Consider the following 25,447-nt stretch of genomic DNA (forward strand, 5'->3'; position numbering starts at 1 on the left):
GATGTACCCCCATCAAGACCTGGGCAGAAAATGGCAGATATATTTGGGGGGAGGCAGTGCGGGAGGTCCTCTAGCTTGCAACTGCCATGTTGGGTTGCTGACCGCACCACCCTACTACTGTTTTCTTGATCTAAGATGCACCTGGATTCTAATTTACTTGAGGCCAATCACTGTCTTCTCGTTAGTTCATTAACACTTTATCCACACCAAAGTATCCCACCCGATCATCATATTCCTACTCTGTTTCTAAGCCTTTCATCTGCCATGTACATGGAAGCCCTTACAATTTCGAGCTCTCATATCTTTCTCTGCACAACGTGTGTTGTGAACTAGTTTGTCTCACTAAAACTTACTTCTGGTATTCGTTATTTTAGCACCTATAGATATCTCTTTCCCTATAAGTGTCAGAACATAGGCAGTCCTCGTTTAGAAATCACCCTTCTGATTTCTTTCATTAAAATAGCAATTTGTAATAAAGCTGGTATATTTTTTCTCCTCTGCAATTTCAGTTCTAGTGAAGCTGCGCAGAAAGTCTTGTGTTTTTGCTTTACTCCTTCAACTGCCTTGTTCCGGGCCCAGTGGGATACACTTGTTCTCTGAATCTGCTACGCCTAAAGTTCATGTTTCTGTCTGTAGGTTTCTGTGCTGCTATAGTTCTGCGTAGTGCTCAGTAGTTTCTCATACGATATACTACACTTCAGGCCTTTAGGATGATTACGGGTGGCATACAAAATACTATTCCCAGCTGTAAGTTTCCTAACCAGGACAATATCTGTTTTGCATTCCTCAATTTTTACATTTCACATCAAGAAATTCTATCTCCGGTTTGCTTGTGCTGCTAGTAAACCTCAAATTAACATAATTTCTGTTAATATGACACAAATTCCCAAGCTTATATTTTGCTTCCCTTTCAGTTTGCGACAATGCCACTGGTTAGCCTGTTCCATACCAGTAGGGGATTGTTGTTACCAGTCTGTTTGGCTCAGAGCATCTGTTCCTCCCGCCAGCTCATGAATACATTTGCAGAACTGGGGGTGAAGCAGGTGCCCGTAACTGCTCACTGGATGGATGGATCGATCGATAGAAGTAATCTTTCAAGTAGATGCTATTTTTGAGACTGTTAGCCTCTTCATCAGCATTTCTGTATGGAGATAGTAATATTAGTCTTGCCATTTGAAATTATTTGCATGCTATAATGCTATCTGTGTGTGCAATGTTAGTATATAAGGCAGTCACACCTGACTTCATGACAAAGTGGTCCTTATCCCATTCAATGTCTTTTATCTTTGTCAAGCAATCACGAGTCTCTTTGATGCAGAAAGTTAGACTGGCTACAAATGGTTGCATGTAAAAATCGAAATACTTGATGGTGTTCTAGAAGAGACTACCAATAGATGATACTAGAAGTCTCAGGTGCATTTATGTGGTTTCTATGTACTTTAGGTATGTGGTGCTCTCTCTTCAGAAGTCTATACTCCTAAATTTCTAGAATACTTCTATGCTTCCAGCATTTCCCAGAAACTATTGATAGTAAACATGTATTCCTTTTTATCTATTTTAGTGCAACTTATCCCATCTGATGGCTGCCTATCTGTCTGTGCTACATATCCTTTGTCATAAATACAATAGTACCTCCTTTAACAGAAGTTTTATCAGATTTTCATCCTCCATTAAGGACTTCAAAGCTCACAATAGTTATTTGGAGAAATTATCTTTCCTATTGATATTTTCTCCCATCCTCCGTTTCTTCAAATAACATATAACTGCATCCTGAAAAGTGTCAATTGCATTAAAAGGTAAATTAAGAACTTAGAATATAGGTCCATTTTATCTTAAGTCCATTGGGACTGTTTGCATTAACCCCTTCGCTGCACCCCCCCCCCGCGTTTAGGCCCTGTAACTTTTTGACCACATAAGGTATCCACGCCAAAGTTGCATCCTTTTATTCCCAACATAATGGGCATTCTAAAGGTACCCAGGGTTTGTATCTTTCTAGGGGAAAAAAGTGCTGTAAATGAAAGCGTCTGTTTTTTTCCCTCTAAATGGTATCAACAAAGGGTTTGTGTGGCTGAAATCACCACTTTCCCAGTTTTTAGGGACAAGCAGACTTTTGTCAGAAAACCAACATTTTTTACACAGTTTTGACATTCTACTGGGACATAGTCTACTTTTGCTATTTTTTGTGCTTTCAACCTTCTTCCAGTTAATGGTAGAAATGGGTATGAAAGCAAAAATGGATCCTGGAAAGCTATACATTTAAGAAAAGTAGACAAAATTCTGAATTCAGCATGGGATCATTTGTGTAGATCCTTTAAGATTTCTTTATTGAAACTAACAGTTGAAAATAGGAAAAATTAAACAATATTTGAAAAAAACAGCCATTTGTGACAAAGTTTTCACCTGTAACCTCTTCTAATTATGACAGTTGTTTGAAAGCAATATACCGACCTTTCTGGTTGTGGGGATATTTAGGACTTGTAGGTTCACTAAGAACCCCACGAACCCAGAGCCAATAACTGAGCAGCGTCTTGCAATGTTTTTTAATATGTACCGGGTATATAGCAATTAATTTGGGAAAATGTACACATAGAAAAATTGGTATGAAAGAGACTTATGTATTTCTGAAGTTGGAACAAAATATAGAGTTTAGAAACAGTAGATATTTGCTCATTTCTGAAATTGTGAGTACCCATACTAGCATCAGAATTATAGGACATTTTTCAAAGTTACTTCTTTTTTACACATTGTCTTTCATTTGGAAGGCAGAAATACATTGAAAGTCAATTGGTAATAACAGTTGCTCTACAATTCTGTGTTACCCTAACTCTCCCGATAAAAATGGTACCTCACTTGTGTGGGTAGGCCTAGTACCTGTGTCAGAAAACGGCTCAAAACGCAACATGGACTCACTTTATTTTTACAGTGAAAAGTGACAATTATTTGCAAAGTGACTAGCTGTAGATTTTGAACCCTAGCTTTGCCGGCACCTTGGGAAACCTAGCAAACCTATACATGTTTGAAAACTAGACGCTCAGGGAAATCCAGGATGGGGTGACTTGTCTGGCTCTCACCAGGTTCTGTTACCCAGAATCCCTTGCAAACTTCAAAATTTGTCCAAAAAAAACACATTTTCCTCACATTTCTGTGGTGGAAAGTTCTGGAATCTGCGTGGATCCACAAAATTCCACCCACCCCAAAGTCTTTCCAGAAAAATGGTACCTCACTTGTGTGGGTGGGTCAAGTACCTGCGAAAGGCAAGGGCCCAAAACTTAATGAGGCGACGTCACAAAACAACCTGGTTTTGCAAGGGGGTCACCTGGGTTTTTGGCTCCGGGCTTAGCGGCCATCTTGGGGACCTACCAAACACACACATTTCTGAAAACTAGACACTCTGGGGAGTCCAGCGAGGTATGCCTTGCGTGAGTTCCCCAACGTTTTCCTACCCAGAATCCCGTGCAAACCTCAAATTTAGCTGAAAAAATCACCTTGTTCTCAAATTTCTGTGGGGGAAAGTTCTGGAATCTGCGTGGATCCACAAATATCCTACCGCCCAGGGTTCCCCCAGGTCTCCTGATAAAAATGATACCTCACTCACGTGGGTCAAGTACCCGCGACAGGCAAGGGCCCAAAAAGTATTGAGGAGACATCAAAATTACCTATCACAAAACAACCTGCTTTTGCAAGGGGGTCACCTGGGTTTTTGGCCCCGGGCTTAGCGGTCATTTTGGGAACCTACCAAACCCACACATTTCTAAAAACTAGACACCCGGGGGAGTCTAGTGGGCTTTTTGCTCCCCGGGGGGGAAGATTAGGGGCTACTGCCCCCATCTGCCTCCGGCCCCCACCCCTAAGTGTACTTGCCCAAATAAATCCCTGGTTTCTAGTGGGCTGTAATTTTTGCGGGCGGTGGGGGCATTGGCATGCCCGTTTTGGGCAGCCCCCACCCTAATTCAAATTGCCCCCCAAACAATCCCTGGCGTCCAGTGGGCTTTCTGTCCCCTCGGGGGGGGGGGGGGCAGTGCATGACCGTTATGGGCAGCCCTCACCCTATTTGAAATTTCCCCAACAAATTCCCTGGTGTCTAGTGGGCTTTCTGCCCTCGACGGGGGGGCAGATTGGGGGGTACTGCACCCATGAATTTTGCCAATTTAATTGGTGGGAGAAAAGGCTGTTGCCCAAGGGGCCGCTCCCCCCCTCCCTGGTGCAAAGTGGGTGGATCCCTACTTGGGTATTGCTCTCCTGGGGCGATCCCCAAGCAGGGATCCACTGGGGAGATTCTCCCCTTTCCAACGATACCTTTCTTGACTTTATACGTGCTCAGGAGTGTGAGATAGCCCGCACCAGACGTATTCCTGTGCCATGGTGTCGGACGTCCAACGCACATGAGCACTCCGATGCATAGAAGGGGTTAATAGTAAAGTCAGACGACCTCTATATGTATTTGTCAAATATTTGCCCTTAGTGAATGGGCTTTTCTGTTTTTTTTTGTAATATATTACTTAGAGATTTTATTAGTAATTCTTTAGACTGCAATGCATTTCTTTTTAACAGTATTGAAACAAGCTGTCTACCATCTATTTGTATTATTTTGCAGACAGGAACTATTAATTGGATAATCATTTATATTGGTATAAAAAAATATCTTTTTTTTCCTTCATTTGCAATCTTTTTCTAGATTTTATTGCCATCTTTGTTGCTTATCAAGTAGGACCTGGTATTCATGTAGTTGTAGTTGATCCTAAAAATCATAAATCTGAACTAATTTTATTTTTGCATTATTGTCTGAAATATACATTATCGTGTTCTATTTAGGCACTGTGTTTTTTAGGCTTTGTGGAGTGTGTCCTTAATGGATTGTGTCTATCGGTTTGATAGTATACAGAGTCATGAGTATTTGCATGTGTTTTAGGAATGTGTGTGACAGAAGTCAGTAGTGTGTGTGTTTCAAGGGGATGTACTGAGCTCTATATTAAATGGAGTGTGTATATTGCATGCAGGATATATTTATTATGGCCGTCATATTTTTTAGAAATGTGAATCACATATAGAAGGTATCTATGAGGTGCTTTTCAGTGTGAGGCAAATATGTTTGGTGTGGGTATCACATGTACTGTGAGTGTTGTGTATGTCTCATGTGGAATATGTGTATTAAGTGTGTGTGTGATGCATGTTGCCTATGGATCTTAATTATAGCCCTGTGGTGTGAATGACCTCGATCAAATTTTGTACATTTATCAACCGTTTGCCTTTCAGTTCTGTTTGTATATTTTGCCACTTAACAAAAGATATTTACAAACGTATTAAATATCTGTTGGCTGACACATCCACTAGCCTCTTACCTTTTTGCTTTATATATTCAAAACCGGATTCATTTTCACTACACTAAGAAAGGACGTCAAATGACCAAAATACCATAGCAACATAAAAATTTGGTAACAGTTGTTACCAGTGGTTTCGGAGGTAGGTGGGGAGAAAGAAATACTGTGGTTAATCCCATTTTATTGACTTTCTTATAGCATAAGGGTCACTTAAAAGCACATCAATACGAATTGTTAACTTAAGAATCGTGCTAACTAAACAACAAATGTTGCTATGACTTTATTGGATTCAATTTAAGATGATGAAACTGTTGGCTGTAAGATGTGAAATGTTGAAGATGCAGCACATCACAATCTGATTCATTTTTGGCTTGAGGAGGAAAGTGGTCCATTGAATAAGAGTTGTTTGCAGAACTGATGTGTGTTATCTTTAAGAAAGTTTTCCTTTAATGACACTGTAAGCTTTTAAACACTCTGGCAGGCCTAGATTCAATAAGAATTTGTGTCGGGTTGTGTCACACTTTTGGCGCAGCTCGGACGAAAAATATTTTTGGGGATTTACATAGCCATGCAACGCCTTATTTGAAAGGCTTTGTTTACATTTTTTTTAAAAAAACCTTGCGTGAAGTATGCAGTACATGGGTGTTCCCATGCATCCACCCATGAATTGTGACGCAAAAGCATATTTACAAAGACTTGTAAACATAGGTGTGCCATCCCAGGTTGGCATAACAAGGAGAAATATCATCTTTTTCTCCTATTTTCTTTCCCTTTATATGTGTGTGACGTAATGCAGGGGGGTCTGTGTTGGCAGTAGGCAGTCACAAGTGCGCCAGAGCTAAGAAAGAGTGGAACTGTGTCATATCTTTGTAAATATGGCACAGTTCTTGTCTCTACCTTTCATGCAACGCAGTGACTTTCCTTGCTGCGCTACGTTGCATGAAATATTAGTAAATCTTGGTATAAGCATATGGCAAAATATAGCTAGCCAAACGCCTCATTTTAGGGAACTGGAAATCTTTCTTTTGTTTAAACATGGGTTGTAGATTTGGCAAATAAAGCACAAAAAGAAGATTCAAGAGGATCGATTTGATATCTGGAATAACAATCTGCACGTGCAAATTATGAAATATTAAGATTTTTAAAATGATGCTTTGATTTTTGTTAGTCTCCCTGTGTCCTGTTGAGTGTTTACAGAATGTATTGGTTAATGTCTTGAGATTGTATGGCATAAATACTTTTGAGTCTTAGTAGATATTCCATGTAGTGATTACTGGATTAGTCCCGTTCTCTGTATGCCATGTTTCTGGTAATTGCATTAATTTTAGAACATGTTACTCATGCAGGGTAAATAGATATTAATAACTGATATTTTTTTAAAAGATGTGTAACCTTCTGGATTTATAAATAAACGCTTTGGAAAAAAAAGACTATCCGTTCCCGTTTAATGTTTGTAAAAGTCCGATGCTGTTTAAGGCTTTGTATTGTATCAAGAAGCCCATAGAATGTGTCTACTTTTAACATTACGCATAGCTTTATATCTATTGCTTTATGTTTTTAATTTTAGGTGTGTAGCATTTGTCATAAAGAAGGGAGAGAAAGTAAAGGCGCATGCATGACCTGCAATGCTCCAAGATGCACCAAGGTTTTCCATGCTACATGGTAAGGCACACCATTTTACAAGTCTTTGTATATGGTTTAGCAATTAGGTACATTGCAACTTTTATTGGTAGGAAGGAATAACTGTTGTACACTACTTAGATCAAAGTGTTAAAAAAAAATAACTGCCGAAACAAACATGAGCATTGATGGAGAGTGACGTCTGTTGTGTCCGCACTTTACACAACCTGCGGGCACGTTGGCCTGAGGTAAACGCGCGGCTGGCCTAGCGCAGGGCTGTAGATTTAAAATACTCAGAGGCAGCGTATGATGGTATGAGAGCTCACCTGTATGCGTGCCACTGGCGTCTCATCCGCTCTGGCTCCTTTTTTTATTAATTGCCCCACGTGATCTCCCAAATACACCATTGAGCAAACAGGCTCGGCGCCGTGCACTAACACCACCCTGTACCACTACCAACATTGGACCTAACTCGAGTCACCCCTATTACGTCATAGGGGCCGACACTACATTTCTCCCCAATCAGTATCAAACTATCCCCGTTATAGCAACAGAACATATATCAACAACAGACGTGCATTACTGGAACAGGCTCAAATGATGTGGTCCTTCAGCCGGCAGGATGGTGCAGGGTTTTTTCGCAGACAGTACTGAGAGTTTCCCCGGCCTCCCGATAGACTGGGCAGATGGAGCTCCATAGGGTCCCCTGGAGGGCGCCCACCGGTCGGCGGTGCTTCAGGATCAGCTCTTTCCACTGCTGGGCAGTTCACTTCAGTTGCGTCCCACTCATCAGTATCAGGGGACACAGCTTGACCAGACTCAGGCGGGCTTGCTTCAGGAGGGACATCTCGGGCTGGATAAAAGTTTCTGAAAAAGGAAACATTCCTCGTGGCTGTTTCCACACCCCGCTGGACAGTGACTCTAGTGCCGTTCAGATGTGTGACAGTCCATGACACCTTTTCATACTGCTGGCCAAATTTGCTGTTATAACTCGATTTTGCAGAAGAACTCAATCACCCCGTGACAGTCGCCGTTGTCTTGCATGATGATTTCGACGTTGACAAAGTGTTTGAATCTGAAGTTCATGTGGTGACTCTGGACGCCACTTCGGATGATGGAGAATCGAGTCTGCAACTATCTGGCCCTTGGAGAGATGCCCTGGAGCCACTCCAGTCGTGGAGTGTGGTGTTTATCGGTACACCCTCAGGAAGGAGGAAATGGGCAATTCCAAAGACTGCAGACGGTCATGGGCAATGCGGATGACTTTGTTTAAAGTGTGCATAATCTTTGCCGTTCAGTTGCGGCCATCTTGGGGTTATCTTTTTGTGGGTTATGCCTAGAGACAATAGATAATTGGCTATTTTGTGTCCGTGGAACGGAGGGCCATTATCGGTCCGTATCTCTTATATGAGCACATGAGTGGCCATCTTCAACTTTGGGATAACCTCACTTGCCATTTGCGACTGCAATATTTCCACCTCAGGGTATTTGGAGTGGTCATCTATCAGCACAAAGGTATGTCTCCCACCCGGAAGAATCCCAAAATCCAAACTGACGCACGCCCAGGGGCGGTCAGGTCGCGGTTCAGTGATTATTGGACATGATTTGACTGCCTCCTCTACTTTCTCGTCCATCGGGGGAATCCACACTTTTGTCCTCAGGCGAGTTGGTTTTCACCATTCCTTGGTGACCCACATGCGCCAATTGGATCACCTGGTTGGTCAGGGCCGAGGATATCACCAGGCGGTGACCTCGTAGGCATCCCGTGGAGTTCTCATTGAGTTTCTGCCGGACATTGTACACACTTTCCATGATCCTTCTCTCCTCCGAGGTGAGGATTCTCCAGTCACTCCCCACACTTTGCCACCGGCCATGCTTCAGGATCTCTTTGGAGCGTTGAAGGCACTCATCCCGTCTGGTTTCTTCCCCCAACACCTTCATGGACAATGGAATAGGGCACGATCTAGCAGTAACGTATCGGACATATTCTTCTGTGTCCTCTGCATCATCCCCTTCTTCTGGGGTAGCTGCCCTGGGGTGCCGGGAAATGTAGTCGGCCGGGTTCTGTGCTCCTGGAGGATATTCCACGCCGCAGTTATACCCCTGCAGCATCCACTTTTCGATGCGTGGAGGCGGTTGGGATGCAGTTCCAGCAAATAGTGAGAAAAGCGGCTTATGGTCTGTGTCCACAATGAAAGGATGTCCATATACGTACATGTAGAAGTGTCAACATCCCTAGTGGATGGCAATGGCTTCCTTTTCTATTTGGGAATATCGCTACTCGCTGTCTGTCAATGACTAACTAGCGAAGGCCACCGGGGCCCAGTCCTCCTCTACCTTGCTCCGCTGCAGTAAGACCGCTCCAAGACCCTTCGGTCCAGCATCAACCACGACCATAGTCTGCTTCCGAGGGTCGAAGAAGGCCAGGGTTGTGTTGGCAGACAGGGCATCCTTGACTGCTTGAAACGCTGTATCCTGCTCATGACCCCAGACCCAGGGGACAGAGCCTTTTGTAAGCTCTCGAAGGGGCTGAGCCAGGGTGGTCAGGTTCCGGATAAATCGGACAGGAAGCTTTGTACTTTGGTGACGCTGGTGGGGGCACGGGCCAATTTGATGTCACGCACCTTGTCCGGATCAGGATTCACACCTGAGGCTGAGAATATATAGGCAAAAAATTTGATTTGTTGTTTGAGGAATTCGCACTTGTCTCAATGGACAGTGAGACCAGATTCCTGTATCCTCTGAAGTACCTACGTCAGTTTGGTATTGTGTTCCTCAATGGTCCTGGCATAGATGAGAATGTCATCACTGACGTTCACCACCCCTTGAAGATCCATCAGCAACTTATGGATTACATTCTGAAAAACTGCCGCTGCGCTTGACACTCTAAAACTCAGGCGGGTGTACCTCCGAAGGCCGACGCGGGTGGAGAAGGATGTGATATAGCGTGACTTGGTCCAGCACCAACTGGTGATATCCCGACCGGAGGTCGAGCTTAGAGAACTAGCACGCTCCGTTCAAATCCCCAATCAGATCATCAATCGTGGGAGTGAGGTGTCTTTCTCTTTTTATTGCCGCATTAGGTAACCTCATGTCCACGCAGATCCGCACCACACCCAGTTGCTTGGGCTTTCATGTGACCACGATGGGTGATACCCAGGGGGTGGGACCTTTTACCTTCCCGATAAGGCCAGACGATTCCAGCTTGGATAGTTCTTTTTCTACTATTGGCCTCAGGTGAAAGGCAACACGCCTGTGACATAAGGCTGAACTGTGGGGCTGATGTGTAGATGTACCTCCTTTTCTCGCAACTTCCCAATTCCTTTGAATACGTCTGGAAATTTTGCTAGAATGTCGTACTGTATCCTGGTGAATCCCAAAAGCGAATGTCACAACTCCCAGATCTACGGCGGCCCAGCAACCTTATAGCATGCACTGTCCATCTTCTGCTATGTAGACCTGTGACTTTATGGATATAGAGCCATGCGAGATCGTCGCCTTGAATTTTCCGCGCATCAGCAGGGTTTGTCTTGTCCATACACGAAGACTCTGTTCGCTGTATTGTCCAGCCCTGGAGTCTGCTTCATCACTGTTAGACCTGGCCCCTTGGCGTGGGTCTCCCTTCCATTTTTTGCTGTTGCCTCATGTATTTTTACTGGTGTTAGATGCTTTGGGTACTGTGCCACTGCTGTCCATTGCCACCTTGCAAGTGCTCCCTATGGTAAATTGATGTGTGGATTAGTGATTCCATGATTGGCTGGTTTGGTTTACCTGTCAGACCCTAGTACAGGGCACCAGGAGTGCCCAGGGCTGGTAATCCAAATGATGCTGGTGGGCTTGCAGCATTGGTTGTGCCACCCACAGAAGCAGCCTATAAAAGTGTGTCTAAGGCTTGCTATTGCAGAGCCTGTGTGCAGTCTGGTACTGCCATGCTGACTGGGCAAGTGCATCCACTTGCCAGTCCCTAAACCTTCCCTTTCTTTATATCAGACACCCCTATGGTAGGCCCAAGGGCAGGGTGCATTGTAAGTATAAGGTAGGACAAGCCCTGGTGTGTGTGGCATGTCCTAATTGTGAATTACAGCCATTTTCGTTTTTCACTATTGCAAGGCTTCTGTTCCCCATAGGCCAGAATGGGCAGTTTGATTATTACATCTTATAATCCTAACTGACTCAGGGAACATGGTAGAAATTCCAGTTTAGTGTGCCTGAACTCAGAATGATAAAATACATCTTTTAGTGAAGTTGGTTTTAACATTCTGTGTTTGAAAATACCACTTTTAGAAAGTAGGTATCTTCTTGTCTAACCATCCAAACCTGCCTCTGCTAGGCTGTGTATTCCTTGTCTGGAGTTTGAGTGGCAGGGGCTGGGGGATTCCAGGAGACAGGGTGAGTCAGCACCAAGCTGAATAGAGAGATCTGCACCTAGATGGGTGGGAGGACTTGCACCTGGGACCTGAATTGGGCTGTGCCTTCCCTCCTCAATGCTGGCTCCACCTCCTGTGGTGCGTCTGATGTCTCTGCCCTGCACTCTGAAAGGAAAGGAGTCTTGTCAACAAAGTGCTCCAGGACTTACCAGAACTGGTTTGGACTAGGCAAAGGCCTCTCTGCCTTCAGAGAAGAAAGAGAAACTGGGTATAAATATTGGGATCCAAACCCAAGAACTGTAGATCACTTTAGGAAACAAGAAGAAACCTTTGCTGAGCAGAGGAACCAGAGAGACTGAGGAGAGACTATCCCTAAGCTGAAGTGCTGGTTGGGGGATTGGCCTGCAGTGGTTGCCTGACTGCCAAAGAAAGGAGAAAGGAACTTTGCCTATACTTTATTCAACTTGTGAAGGATCTCGCAGGGCTTGAGAAAAGAGCTTGCCTCCTGCTGAAGTCTCAGGGACAACAGACTTCAACCACCAGCTCCCCAGAGTTCTTTGGAAGTGCCTGCAGCTGTATTGAGTCCTTCTGAAGGACTGCGTGTCGCAAGGAGCTGGAAGCGCGACTCACAAAATAGAAGCGTGTCGCAGCCGTAGCATCACTGAACAAGGGTGTCGCCGATGTAGCTGTTGCATCGCATCATAAAGAAACGTCTTGCAACATCGAAGAAGCGTGTCGCCTTGCTGTCGCCTGACTGAACAAGGGTGTTGCAGCTGTCGCATCGAGCTGAAGCGCCTCGCATCACCAGAGAAGCATGCCACAGCCGCTGTCGTTGCGTGACTGAACAAGGGTGTCGCAGCTGCAGCGGTCGCATTGAGCCGAGACGGCTCGCATCATCGGAGAAGCGTGTCGCAGGACCTGTCGCAGCTGAGAAGAATCCTTGAGTTGCTGCACGGCCGTCGGGCATGCACGCATCGTGTCGCAACAAGATGACGACACCATCTATGTTTCATTGCACCGGATCTTCATCGCATCACGGCGTTGCAGACCGCATCGCCACGGAAGCGCAGTAAGAAACAGACGCATCACCGTTCCTGGGGGTAAAGAACCGATGCATCACCTTCCCTGCTACAATTTCGTTGTATAGCATTACGCATCGTAAGGTACATTGACTCAGTGTCGCATTTTAACATCTAAAGAGAACTAAGCCAATTCTACCATTTAAGTACAGTATTGTGGATTTTTAATGTTTGTGGTCTTGTGTTAAATATATAATAAAGAATACTTATTTTTGATATAAAACTTGTGTGGTGTCCATCTGTAGTGTTGTCACTTGATTACTGTTTGTGTTCACAAATCTTTACACACTGCCTCTGAGATAAGTCTGTCTGCTCGTGCCAAGCTACCAAGGGGGTGAGCAGGGGTTATTTTAGGAGTGTGCCCCCTTACCCTGACTAGACACAAGGGTCCCTGTTTGTCAAAGGTACCTACCTCTGCCAACTAGAGACCCCCAAATCTAACAATCACCTTGTAGAGTTCTGATGACATGATGTTGATGGTGGCCCCCTGTGTCTATGACGGCGGTGATGTCCTGCTCTACCACTCGGTTTCGACATTGCGACAGTCGCCGAGATATGAGTTGCCGCTCCAATTATGTATGCGGTATGGACCACTTGCTCTTCTGTCATCATCGTCCATGTCACTATTCCCACTTTGTGCTTCTGGGATGAGAGTGACTGCCGGTCGAGGTCGTATCTTCCTTCGCGATCGGCACACTCATTCGAAATGGTTAAACTTTACACACCCAGTGCACTTCTTTCCTCGTGCCGGACAGTCCAGTGCCCGGTGTGGTCTTCCGTCACAGTACCCACAGCTTGTAGGCTTCCCCGACTCTTTTCGACTTGATGTGGCTGCTGGGCATGCTATTACCACGTTGATGGGTTCTACCTTTACCAGGGTATGTAGGGCCGCTTCCATGTGGACTGCTCGTGCCTGCGACAGTTCCTTGGTTCTCCCTAGGGTTAGGATGTCGGCCAGGGGCTTGATCTAAAATACTCAGAGGCAGCGTATGGTGGTATGAGAGCTCACGCGTATGCGCGCCACTGGCTTCACATCGGCGCTGGCTCCTTTGTATTAATTGCCCCACGTGATCTCCCAAATACACCACTGAGCACACAGGCTCGGGGGCGTGCACTAACACCAACCCGTACCACTACCAACATTGGACCTAACTCAAGTCGCCCTGGTTACGTCATAGGGGCCGACACTACAAAGTCCTACTCAGTTCATATATATATATGCCAATTTTTCCACTAAACTCTAACGTCCTTTACTTTTACTTTCTGATAAGTTTGCCTTGTACGCATTGTTAATGCCCTGTTCTCTTTAGTGTCGGAATGCAGCATTTACTTTCTCTCAAAATTGTCTCTCCTTTAGTCAGGCTCTCCCTTAGTCAGGCTCTCCCGGGCATCTGTAGAACTTATGGAAACACACACTACTGTTAGCTCACACAAATCAAGTACTACTGTGTTTTTTAAGGTTTGACTTGTGGGGTTGCAAGGTAGACAGTAAAGCCTTCCTTTTGGAGAGTGATGCAAGTTTAGAAAGTTATCTCTAGAATGTCCTTCAGTAACTATATTGTCCAACCAGTGATATAATCTTCTTTTAAAAAGTACTAAAAATGTATTCATAATGGATTCATTACACTAGTATTAATGCCATTGCTTTAGTTGGTCAGTGTCTACCCAAGGTGGGTCTTTTTTGACTTTCCTTATTCTTTGACAAATAGGGGCAGCCAGTGTGCAATAGGGGTACAAGCAGCACCTGCTTCTAGTTAAGTTCTACTATAGTGTAGTAGCTCCAAGTCAAATTTGCCTTGAAAGTTTAGAATATCTTTATTTGAAAAGCAGTATAGTCTGGTGTCTGATGTTATAGGATTCTGCTACAATGGGTTCGGGTCCCAGTAGTTTATGCAGGCACAGTGGATTGTCATGGACTGGTGTTGCTCCGCAGAGGTGTGGAATACCCACAGTCCGACGTTATTGTTATGCTGGACCAAGGACATAGTGGCTGCCTCTCCGTTAAGGCAGATGAGTGTCACCCCACTGCTCTCTGAGCTGTGCTAAAAGTAAAAATAAATGACAATAACACAATTTTAATATTTTGTTTTTCAGGGCTAGACCAGGGAGGGCTGTGCTAACCTGATGGACAGCAGCAGCCAGCAGGGAGGAGGAGTGGTAGGCATCATAAGTGTTCATGACTTTTGGCCAACCGTCTTAGGACGGCCAAACCGTCATGCGCATTTAACATTTCTCCACCCGGCTGTGTTGCACAGCTGGATGGAGAACAGTCCCAGGCACTGTCTGAGCGCAAAATCCGGCCGCTCAGACCAAGTATGCTGATAATAGTATTACTGACAGCAGCGCCGTGATTGGCTTAGGGAAGTCTGGGAGCCTGTGTGCTGCTGGGAGTCCTGAACAGAAGAGAACGTAAGAGAGGCGCCGGCCGTACACAAGTAAGTGTTCTTTTATTTTTACTAAACTATTGTGCAACTTATATACCATTTCTCTGAGGCATCACATTTGATGCATGCCAAATTTTGAAAACCTAAAGGTCAGTGCAAAACCATTGTGGGTAATTGTGTGGGTAACATGAAAATAAAATTGGCTCCCAATTCTTAAACCAAGTCACAAAAGTGCACCCACAGGTATATGTGCTTGCATTGATGCACATTTACGACTTTAAGAAATTCACAGGAGCTTATAGAAGTAGACCTGGAAACTGTACCCCTATGTATATTTGATAATTAAACAATCTGCTGAGCAATTGGAAATTCACTTTCCATATTCCACCTTTTTTCCCCCCCACAGTGGGAAAAGATTTACTCCTGCCCTTGTCAGGAATACATTTCCAATATTTTCTTTTGTGGGAGGAGATTCGAGCGGAGTTAGTGAGTGCCCTTAACCATGTTAATTTGTGCGCAGGCATAGACTAACTGTGCATTATAACACTGAAATTATCTCTTCCAATCTATTAGGGAAAGGTGGCAAAAATAAAGTCCTTGCTAGAATCCAGATCCTGACATAATATGACCGAGGCTGTTATCGGAGCTCTGATATAATTAGAATGCTGTCATAATGTTAAAGCCCACTGCATGACACTTAAAGGGACATGTGAATTTTTACCTGCAAGTAGTTTTCTCAAGCATCTTTCCTCTTTAACAAGTAAATATTTTATAAGATTCCACACACTACTCTGGGATGGGTGCATTGGTAAAATGTGGGAGTTCCTACCTTAGAAGAAACAGAAAGTACAGGCAATAGTCAAACTGACTGGAAGCAGACCAGAAAGCTCGAAATATGGCCTTTTCTTTCAGGGGAATTGGTGATGTAACCTTCATAATCGAGCAGATACCCATTCAGCAGGAAGAGAATGACTTGACATCCTAGATGTTGAAGATAAAAAACGGAGTGGCATTCACAGGGGATGAAGATCATTTTAGGCATCACCCCCAGAATAGCAGTGGTGCAACCATTTCTTGCAGCACGTCAATAGTGGCGCAAACAGCATCTCTAACTCTCCATCTCCAGAAATTTGGATAGGGACTGGAGAGACAATATGCTCGCATTTGCTCTTCTTATAGGGTTTTGCTGGCCAGATCACTCATTTCGCATTGATTTCTCATGTCAGTGTTTCACTGCATCTGAAGTATGATCTTGACTCTTACTGGATGGTGGCCATTCTTCCTTCATCTGGCTGTCATTTTCTGTGCTAGAGCACTGAGTTGCACTGAAGTTGAAAGGTGAACTTGTTCTTGGATCGCAAGGCCAACTTTTATTCAGAACTCATGGCACTTGGTGCTCGGCACGTCAGCTAATATGGTGATGCACTACAATTTTTGAGAAATCTAATCAATTTTTGTGTGCCTCAACCTTCAGGTATGGTGTAGTCCTTTGGTAACTGACCATGTTGATGTCAGATATTCCATTGTACCAGGGGCAAATGTGTGCCTTTTCCAGGGATCGTCCAGCTGATAGGGGAAGGTTGCTGTGGCTGCAGCTTTTGTGAGCCATTGTTCATTACAGGACGTGGGGGAATGCTATGTAGCACATCAGTTTGGGCAGTTCGGGCTGGACTGTTCTCATGAGGCACAGGGTCAGACTGATTTGCATATGGCCATGTCTGAACTGGGGTGGCGGAGTGAGCTAAAGAATGATGATGGATTACACCCAGATCAGTTGACTGGGGGTGAGTGCTTGCAATGTTCAACACTCCGTCCATTATCCCCTTTGGTTTTGCTTTGTTCACCCTAAGTTGGCAGGGTATGCCCAGATGTGGGTCCCTTGCTCACTTTGCCAGTGGATTCAAGCTAGCCTGGCTGATGATGGCTGATTAGCCAAAAACCTGTCCCAGGATGCTTGTTTCCGGTCCAGGGAAGACATGGCTTGGCAGTTCGGGCTGGACTGTTACCATGAGGCACAGGGTCAGACTGATTTTCATATGGCCATGTCTGAACTGGGGTGGCAGAGTGAGCTAAAGAATGATGATGGATTAAACCCAGATCAGTTGACTGGGGGTGAGTGCTTGCAGTGTTCAACACTCCATCCATCATCTCCTTTGGTTTCACATCAGTTTGTTCCAGTGAGAGCAGGGGCCAATTCCGTCACTACAGTATTTCAGTGTGTTCCCTCTTCCATGCTCAAGATAGACTAGTGCAAACTTGTTTAGACCATTGCAGGTGGGCACAAAAGGCTCCTCTCTGTTCCGTTAAAGAGATTGTAAATCTGACACAGACTCACAGTAACCTGACTACCATGGCTTGTTCTGGGAGGAAGAAAGCAAGGAGCAGTGCAGAGCCCCTAAGACGGAATAAATATGACCTTGCTTAAATATGACTTTGCTTAAATATGGGATTGCTTCCAGCAGGGTCAGTAGCTGCCTAGTTAAGATCTAGCAAGACGGTACCTTTCCTGACCATTAGATCAGTAAAAAGGACATCTAAACCGCAACTCTTAATTAGCTACCACAAACCTTAGTGTGTATCATGTAAAGACATAGTGGCCACAGTCACACATGTTAAAGAGTGTCCACTTCAGCTGGCTCCTATTTCCCGCATTAATTAGTATTATGCTGGTAAGCATCTTTAACAGCGCACTTGGACTTCCGAACCAATATATATAAAAAGAGAACAGGCTCTATTATATGACTCTTGCTGTTCGAACTTGCTGTAAAGCGCTCTGATACCCCCGTGGTCTGGCCAGCGCTATATAAAACTCCTTAAATAAATAAAATAAATTACATGCAGTGCATTCTTCATTCTAATGGATACATCTGCCAGTGGATTCCTCACCTTGTGAATATCCCCTGCGCCAGCAACATTCGTAAACTTTTGTAGCAGTCCACGCCGATGAGATCGGAGACGACGTCACAGAGACACGGCTCCGCTCGCAACTCCGCTGACGTCACCGGCTCCATAAGAATACCTCGTTGGCGTGATGATGTCAATTCTCTTTTTTCCGTGCAGTCGACGCCAACGGATTTCGGGAATCTCTATCTGTAGCTTCACTGTTACTTTGTGTTTCTTCTGGATTTCTCTGTCCTTTTTTGTGAGAATGTCGACAAAGAAATCGGGGTTCAAGCCCTGTCGTGAATGTGGAAAACATATGTCGATCACGGATCCACATGACGACTGTGTTTGGTGTTTATCTTCAGACCATGATGTGGATGGATGCTCTTGCTGTCACAAGATGAGCTCCGAAGCTCTCAAGGAAAGAGAGGCGAAACTCTTCATCGCGAGGATGAAAAAAGAGAAGAGAGGGAGGAGGAAGTCGAGAACCAGGTCACGATCTAGGTCGAGTTCGAAGTCGACTTCGGGGCATGCAACCCTATGCTGCCTGTACTTACACCTAGGCCGCAGAATAGAATGATCTTGGAATGCAATTTTCTTATTTATTGTGAAGAGAGACTGGATCTTTTCTTTGCCTGGCCCTGGGGACAGTGCAAATGATCAATGGGCAAATCACAGAATTCAGTAGTCTTTCCAGGTGGTATAGCATATACTGGGCTCCTTAGCTAGTCATTATTATTGTGTCTGGAGCGTACCTCAGACATCTTTTAAGTATTAACAGTGAGATGATTAGTTTGTTCTTCCCCTTTCGTCCCCATTCCTTCTTCTCTATTTGTCCTATTGTGCAAAGGTTAAAGATGAGGAGGAATCAGCAGTGACTAGATTTAGGCAGGAACACATAAAAAGAGGTGTAAATTGAGTATGTCTAGACCTGCTGACTGTTGGGATAGTTAGAAGGGTATGTGGGTTTAAAATTTAGTGATTGAACATTTATTGCACTGTACCTGCAACTAAATAGAAGTGGACATAATAGGAATGCATATGTTTGTGAACATATAGATGAGTGAAATCCTATAAAAGGAAGAAGAGATACAAGAAGTTATGCTGCAGGTGCTAAAAAGCAGATTACAGAGGCAGCTGGACCTAGCAGTGCAATTTTACAATATAAGAAAAGTATGAGAACTATTGAGATTACAAACAAATGTAGTTGCAATAGTTGGATGTACATCAGTAGTTCAAATATCAGCAATCTCGCTCATTGCACGGACTTAATGTAATGCAAAGTTACACCCTTATCGCTGATATTACTATTATAGAGGTAAACAGTTCTCAATAAATTATCCACGTTTACATGAACTTTGAAAACTAGGACTGGTGATCAGTCAACCTTTCCTTAGTGAATTCACATCATCAGCTTCTTGTTCTTTCCTTTTATTATTACTTGTATAGCTACGAAATATTGGATAGCATTCTACCTCAGCATCTACCTTCTTCATATGTTCATATTTTAAAGACTAGGGTAAATCTAGATTAGTGTGCAATATCTTATCCTCCTTTGTTAAATTATCTATGTGATCTGCTGCTCCAAGTCCACGCCTTTTCTATTGACACTGCCGCACATACAGTTTAGATGTTTCACAGCACAGCTTGTATATAATGAGCATGTGAGGTGACCATGTTCTAGAATGGAACTCTCAGCCTGTGTGCTGAGAGAAAGTTAATGTTGAAAGAGTTAGATAGTTCTTGGAAGCTGGAGATGGCTGAGGTGTAACTATAGGCAGCTCTTCCTTGAACCTCAAAGTGGCTCGTCTCATAATCGGCTGCTTCCCATTGATGACGGAAAGCGTATTATAGGTGTGAAAATTACACCTCAAATCTCATCCGAGTCTTTAGGTAAGGGAAAAAAAGAGGAAGAAGCATTTGTGCTGAGTGCTTGCCTTTTGTAGGTAATACTAATATTCAGGAGTGAAGGGTGAATTTGACGTTTGGGAGGTGAGCGGATATGAATTTCAGCTCCCAGTTCTGGAGGTGGACACTGGAAGGCAAGCTGCATTTCACTGCATTCATAAGGAGGCTAACTTTAAAAAAAACTTTTGAAGAAAAATTCAAGGAGAACGTGGAGTTACACAAAATGGATGTGTGTCCTGGTGGGTATGGTAGTTTTCCCATTATAAGATGATTGGTTATTTTAATGCATGTTTAGAATTAGATGGGCGAATGATGGTCTCTAATATAGGAGATATTCATTGGATGGACTCATCAAAGGTTGATGGGTGTTAGGTTAAATTACAACTCATAGCCTCAGGTTCAAATTCTTTGAAGTAGATATGAATGATTTTCCCTTTGAAGAATGATTTAGTAATGATTTTTGTGATGAGCTGGGATGTTTAAAAGGATACATGCATCATATTATATTGAAACAAGGAGCTAAACCTGTTGTGGCAAAAGAAGGATATTCCTTTTATTTTTTTTTATTTTTTTAAGTTTCAAAAACCTTTATTGACAATATAGGAGAAACATAAGGCAGTTGCCCGCCGTACAGTATACAAAGGCCGCGGGCATCCAAGCGGGCGGGTCCCCGTAAGAGCAATAACACAGCCATTCAGCCGACATCCCGGAGGACCGGCGGCGTCGTGAACACCCAACCCATGACAAATGAGCGACCTCGCGCCTGTCAGCGTACCGCCGCTGCACTGCTTCTGGCCCACGCCATAGTCTGCATATGACTCCGGCCGTCATAGGCCGTCGGCCGGCATCAGCGAAACCAACCACACACTCAATAACTCCAACCAAAACCCCAACTCTCCCTCCCCCCCCTCGCGCGCCCATCGTCTTGTCTGGTCAGACGACCTTGTCTAAGTGTGTCAGCTGCCACTGCAGCCCAAGCCAGCCAGGCGCAGCACTCCGCGACTATCAGACCGTCCGCCTCACAGCCCCGCACCACTACTCTCCTAGGGCGCCCACTCCCCGGATCTCCCGGGGCAAACCGAAGGCCCCCCCGCCAACTCCCTGGACAATCGACCCCTCCAATTCACCATACCGCACCACACAACCACACCTTCACCCTGGGAGCGTATCAGAAGCAGCTGCGCGCTCCTCGGGAGCACGCGTATCTACGATCTCCCCCCGCGAGTCCCCTTCATCAGTTGGGCCCGGAGCTGCAGAGGTGAGGTACGTTTTGTATAATTCCCAGAAATTCTTAGGGCGACTCCTCAGCGGCAGTAATTCACTGTAAATCTCAGCCTGTGTGCTGCAGTACAGCATGTCCCTCGCCCACCGTTTCATGGTGGGGAGGGGCCCTCTCATCCAACAAAGTGCGACAACTCGTCTAGCAATAAGCAATGCCATGTCAACCAAGCGTCGCTGAGCCACCGGAAGAGGCCTTGAGTACCCCAGCAACGCCAGAGCGGGGTCGGGGGGAACCTCAGTGCCCAAGATCCGGCTTAACTCAGCAAAGACCTCCGTCCAGAACTTCGCCATTCCCGGGCAGAGCCAGGCCATATGCATAAAGTCGGCCACAGGATAGTGGCAGCGCTCACACTCCGCTGACGGCCTGAGCCCATACCTATGCAGCCGTTCCGGGGTATAGTACACCCTCTGTAGGAACTTAAAATGCACCAACCTGTGCCGGCCGTTGAGCGAAATCTTCTTGGTGCTAGCACAGCAATATCTCCACATCTCGTCCGTGAGTTCCAGTTGTAGGTCCTCTTGCCATGCTAGCCGCGCCACATCATACTGACGTGCCAAGTGCCTGTCTCCTATTCTTTTAAGATTCAAAATCAATTTTGGCGGGGCTACCGTTTTGATTACATAGGTAAGTTCCGGAACCACCGGGGGCTCCACCATGCCCGGACTCAGCGCAGCCGATAGAGCCCGACGGACCCTGTGGAACTGAAAACGCTGCAGGAGCGCGGGGGTGGACTGAGCCAGCTCAAGCTGGTCCCAAGTTCTGGCAACCCCATCCAAGAATAAATCTTCCATCCGCACGATGCCCAACGCCCTCAACGCCTGAATCACTCCCCTCTCCCGCAGCGGCGGGAGTCAAATTGCCCATTCCACCGGTAGCAGAGGTGAGTACAGCAATGTACAGCCATGCGCCCTCCTCAACTCCTGCCACGCATGCGTCGTGGCTGTGAGTGAGTCCAGGCTCCCGACCGAGCGGCCCGCAGGCTGGAAGACGACCGCAGGCAATGGGAGCGGGTCCGCAAACAGACGTTCCAGAATAACATGAGGGACATCCGTGCTGGCATGTATCCACGTGTGGAGGTGCGCTGCCTGCGCGACCCTGTAATATCTTTCCATGTCCGGAGCACCCAGCCCCCCCATGTCATACGGAAGGGTTAACACCCTCCACTGTACTCTAGGCTGTTTGCCCCCCCCACGCCAATGTGATCAGGGTGTGAGTCAGCTGCTTAAAAAAGGCCCTAGATAGTACAATGGGTATGTTGGTAAAGAGGAACAAAAATCTCGGTAAGATGACCATCTTCATGATGGCTATTCTGCCCAGCAGCGACAACGGCAGTCGATTCCACGACTCGACATCGTCTACCAATTTGGCGTAGGCTACGCCATAGTTTTCTCTGAGAAGCACCTCAGGGTCTTTGTGTAACTGTATCCCTAAGTATCTGACCGAGTCTGTAGTCCATTGCAGTGGAAATTCCATCGGGAATTGGGTCGTTACCGGCGTCAGCGGGAACGCCAGCGACTTGTTCCAATTCACTCGAAGGCCAGACAGCTCTCCGAACCTAACCACTTCGCGCAAGACTGACGAAAGGTTCTCCTCCGGGTCGCGGACATAAAGCAGCGTATCATCTGCGTAGGCAGAGATACCTATTTGGTATGTAGGGAAATTAATGCCCTCGTATCGGTGATATTCCCTGATCGCGCAAGCCAATGGTTCCGCCACCAGGGCATAAAGGAGCGGGGAAAGGGGGCAGCCCTGCCTTGTCCCTCTGCCGATCCCAAAGGCCTCTGTTACCTGATCGCCCATGCGGAGCCTGGCTGTAGGCTGGTAGTATAGTGCTCCAAGCATCTGCAGGAAGGGCTCACCCAAGCCTATCTTGCGCAGCACACGGACCATAAAGGGCCACTCCACCGAGTCGAAGGCTTTTTCCATATCAAGGAAAATGGCCAAGGCCTTGGTGTCCGGACGCACATGTTGCATTGTCCCCAGGACTGTGCGGATGTTATACGTAAGGTTCCTGGCCGGTATAAATCCAGCCTGCTCCGGCGCCACTAGCTCCGGCACCAGCAATGCCAAGCGCGTGGCTAGCACCTTGGCATATAATTTCACATCCACATTTAGGAGCGAGAGCGGCCGGTACGACCCGCACTCGTTAGGGGGCCTCCCTGGCTTCAGGATGGTAACTAGCAGTGCCTCACGCATAGTGTCCGGCATGTAGCCCTCCTGGCATATGGTATCGAACAAGGTGATCAGATGAGGGAGGAGCTTATCTTTGAAGGCCTTATAGAAGGCCACAGTCAGCCCATCAGCCCCAGGGGCGCTGCCCGCCCGCATTCCCTCTAGTGCCTCCAAGATCTCGTCCTGCTGAATGGGGAGCGACAAATTCCCTCTGGGAGTTGGATAGGAAGGGCATTTTGATGTAACTGAGGTAATCCTCAATTTCCTCCTCCATCTGGGTAGACCTGGCTGCGTATAGCCCCGCGTAGTAGTTCTTAAACTCTGCGTTAATCGCCCCCGCCTCGGAGACCACCGTACCATCCCCAGTAATCAACTCGTCGATGACCAGGGGTTTCCTGCTGTTTCTCAGTATTCTAGCTAGCAGTGCTCCCGGGCGTTCGCTCTCCCCGTATGCGCGGGCCGTGGCGTATTTGCCCATATGCCTTACCTCCCTGTCCGCCTCCTTATGGTATTCCGAGATTAGCGCTTGAATCTGGGCCTCCACCTCTGTATCGACAGACGACTGTCGTCTCTCCTCCAGTTGCACCAGCTGGGCCTCTATCGCCTTAAGCCTCCCCGTATAGATCTGAGAACACCAGAATGCTTGGCCATGGCCATGCCTCTGATGTATGCTTTGAACGAGTCCCAGATCGTGTGGAAACTTTGAACCGAGCCCAAATTGGTGGCGAAGAAGGTCTCTATGTCCTCCGCCAGTTCACCCCGGAAAACCTCATCTAGTAGCGAATACGGCGGAAAACTCCAAGTGAATGGAGGGATACGTTTAACCGGGGTGTCCAGTACGAGGAGCAGCGGGGAGTGATCTGAAAGCGTAAGCGGGAGGACCTCGCAACTCCTAACCAACTCAAATATCGACTGTGACGCTAGCCAATAATCTATTCTGGTGTGGACATCGTGGTAAGCAGAGTAGTGCGTATACCCCCCTCTACCCGGGTGCCCTTGCCTCCAGACGTCCACCAAGTCTAGCCTGGTGAGCTCCGCCTGCATGAGTGATGCCGCTGCCGCCGGGCGGCGCGTCGGGCCGGAGGAGCGATCCAAAGCTGGGTCAAACGTAAAGTTAAAGTCACCCCCCCACACCATGCGGGCACCCGCGTAGCGGCGACAGCTGACTGCCAACGCTGCATAGAACTCGGGGTTGTCGTAGTTGGGACCGTACACGTTTACTACTATGAGGTCATGACCTTTCCCAGCGCATCTGTGCTATAACCTATTGTTGTTGTTGGTGCATCTTCCTTATTACTGTCCTGTCCCTTGCTGCTCAGCCATGTGTGATGTCACTTGGAATGTTGAGTGTGTGGGACTGGAGGAGTTGGCAGTTGGAAGAGATGGGCTGAGCAGCAGGGAGGCTGCTCCTGGTGGGGCTCTTATATATGGACTTTGTAACTTGATGAATAAACCTACGACTTGTTCTAAGTGACCTGTCGACGAGACATCCTTCATTATTACACTGGCGACGAGGATGTTGTGTTCCCTATTACGGTGTTTCTTCTGGGAGGTGAATTCCCCTATTACAGTGTTCAGAGTATCATAGGGAGGTGTTTTTCCCCTATTACAGTATTTGGAGTTTTGGAGTATCATAGGGAAATATTTTTCCCGATTACAGTGTGCGGTGAGTTTTTGGGAGGTGTTTTTCCCCTATAGGGAGGTGTTTTTTCCCTATTACAGTATTTGGAATTTTGGAGTATCATAGGGAAATATTTTTCCCTATTACAGTGTGCGGTGAGTTTTTGGGAGGTGTTTTTCCCCTATGGGGAGGTGTTTTTTCCCTATTACAGTATTTGGAATTTTGGAGTATCATAGGGAAATATTTTTCCCTATTACAGTGTTCGGTGAGTCTTTGGGAGGTGTTTTTCCCCTATAGGGAGGTGTTTTTCCCCCTATTACAGTATTTGGAATTTTGGAGTATCATAGGGAAATGTTTTTCCCTGTGCGTCTAAGGGAGGTGTATTCCCCTATAGGGAGGTGTGATTCCCCTATTACGTTGTTGTAGTTTCTAAGGGAGGTGTATTCCTCTTTAGGGTGGTGTGTTACCCTATTACTTTTAGTTTGTTGGTGGTGTGTACCCATCTAATTAGTTTCCCTAGGGAGGGGGATGAGGCTCATTATATTTTCTTGCGAGTATTTTCTAATTTGGGTGCCTTATGTATTTTCAATTGCTTGATGTATTTCTTTATTAAGTCTTTCAAGATGTTTATTTTTGTTTATGCAAGCAAAGTTATTTTGTGCTATCCTGACTTAATGCATTTATATCTTTTGCTTAGTTTTTCTAAGGAAGGGAGATGTGCTATAACCTATTGTTGTTGTTGGTGCATCTTCCTTATTACTGTCCTGTCCCTTGCTGCTCAGCCATGTGTGATGTCACTTGGAATGTTGAGTG

At 45.9% G+C, this 25,447-nt stretch overlaps 1 protein-coding gene across 2 annotated transcripts in view; it reads left to right on the forward strand.

Annotated features, from left to right (window-relative positions):
* Nucleotides 1-25,447, forward strand: part of LOC146825650 (protein AF-10-like) — a 1,293,306-nt gene that overhangs the window by 277,858 nt on the left and 990,001 nt on the right. For both annotated transcript variants that reach the window (XM_085607649.1, XM_085607650.1), the window contains exon 5: nucleotides 6,886-6,980. In XM_085607649.1, the coding sequence (XP_085463775.1) occupies nucleotides 6,886-6,980 (95 nt within the window). The remainder of the gene's footprint in view (nucleotides 1-6,885; nucleotides 6,981-25,447) is intronic.

This window comes from Triturus cristatus, chromosome 5_2, assembly GCF_964204655.1.
Source record: "Triturus cristatus chromosome 5_2, aTriCri1.1, whole genome shotgun sequence".
NCBI lineage: Eukaryota > Metazoa > Chordata > Amphibia > Caudata > Salamandridae > Triturus > Triturus cristatus.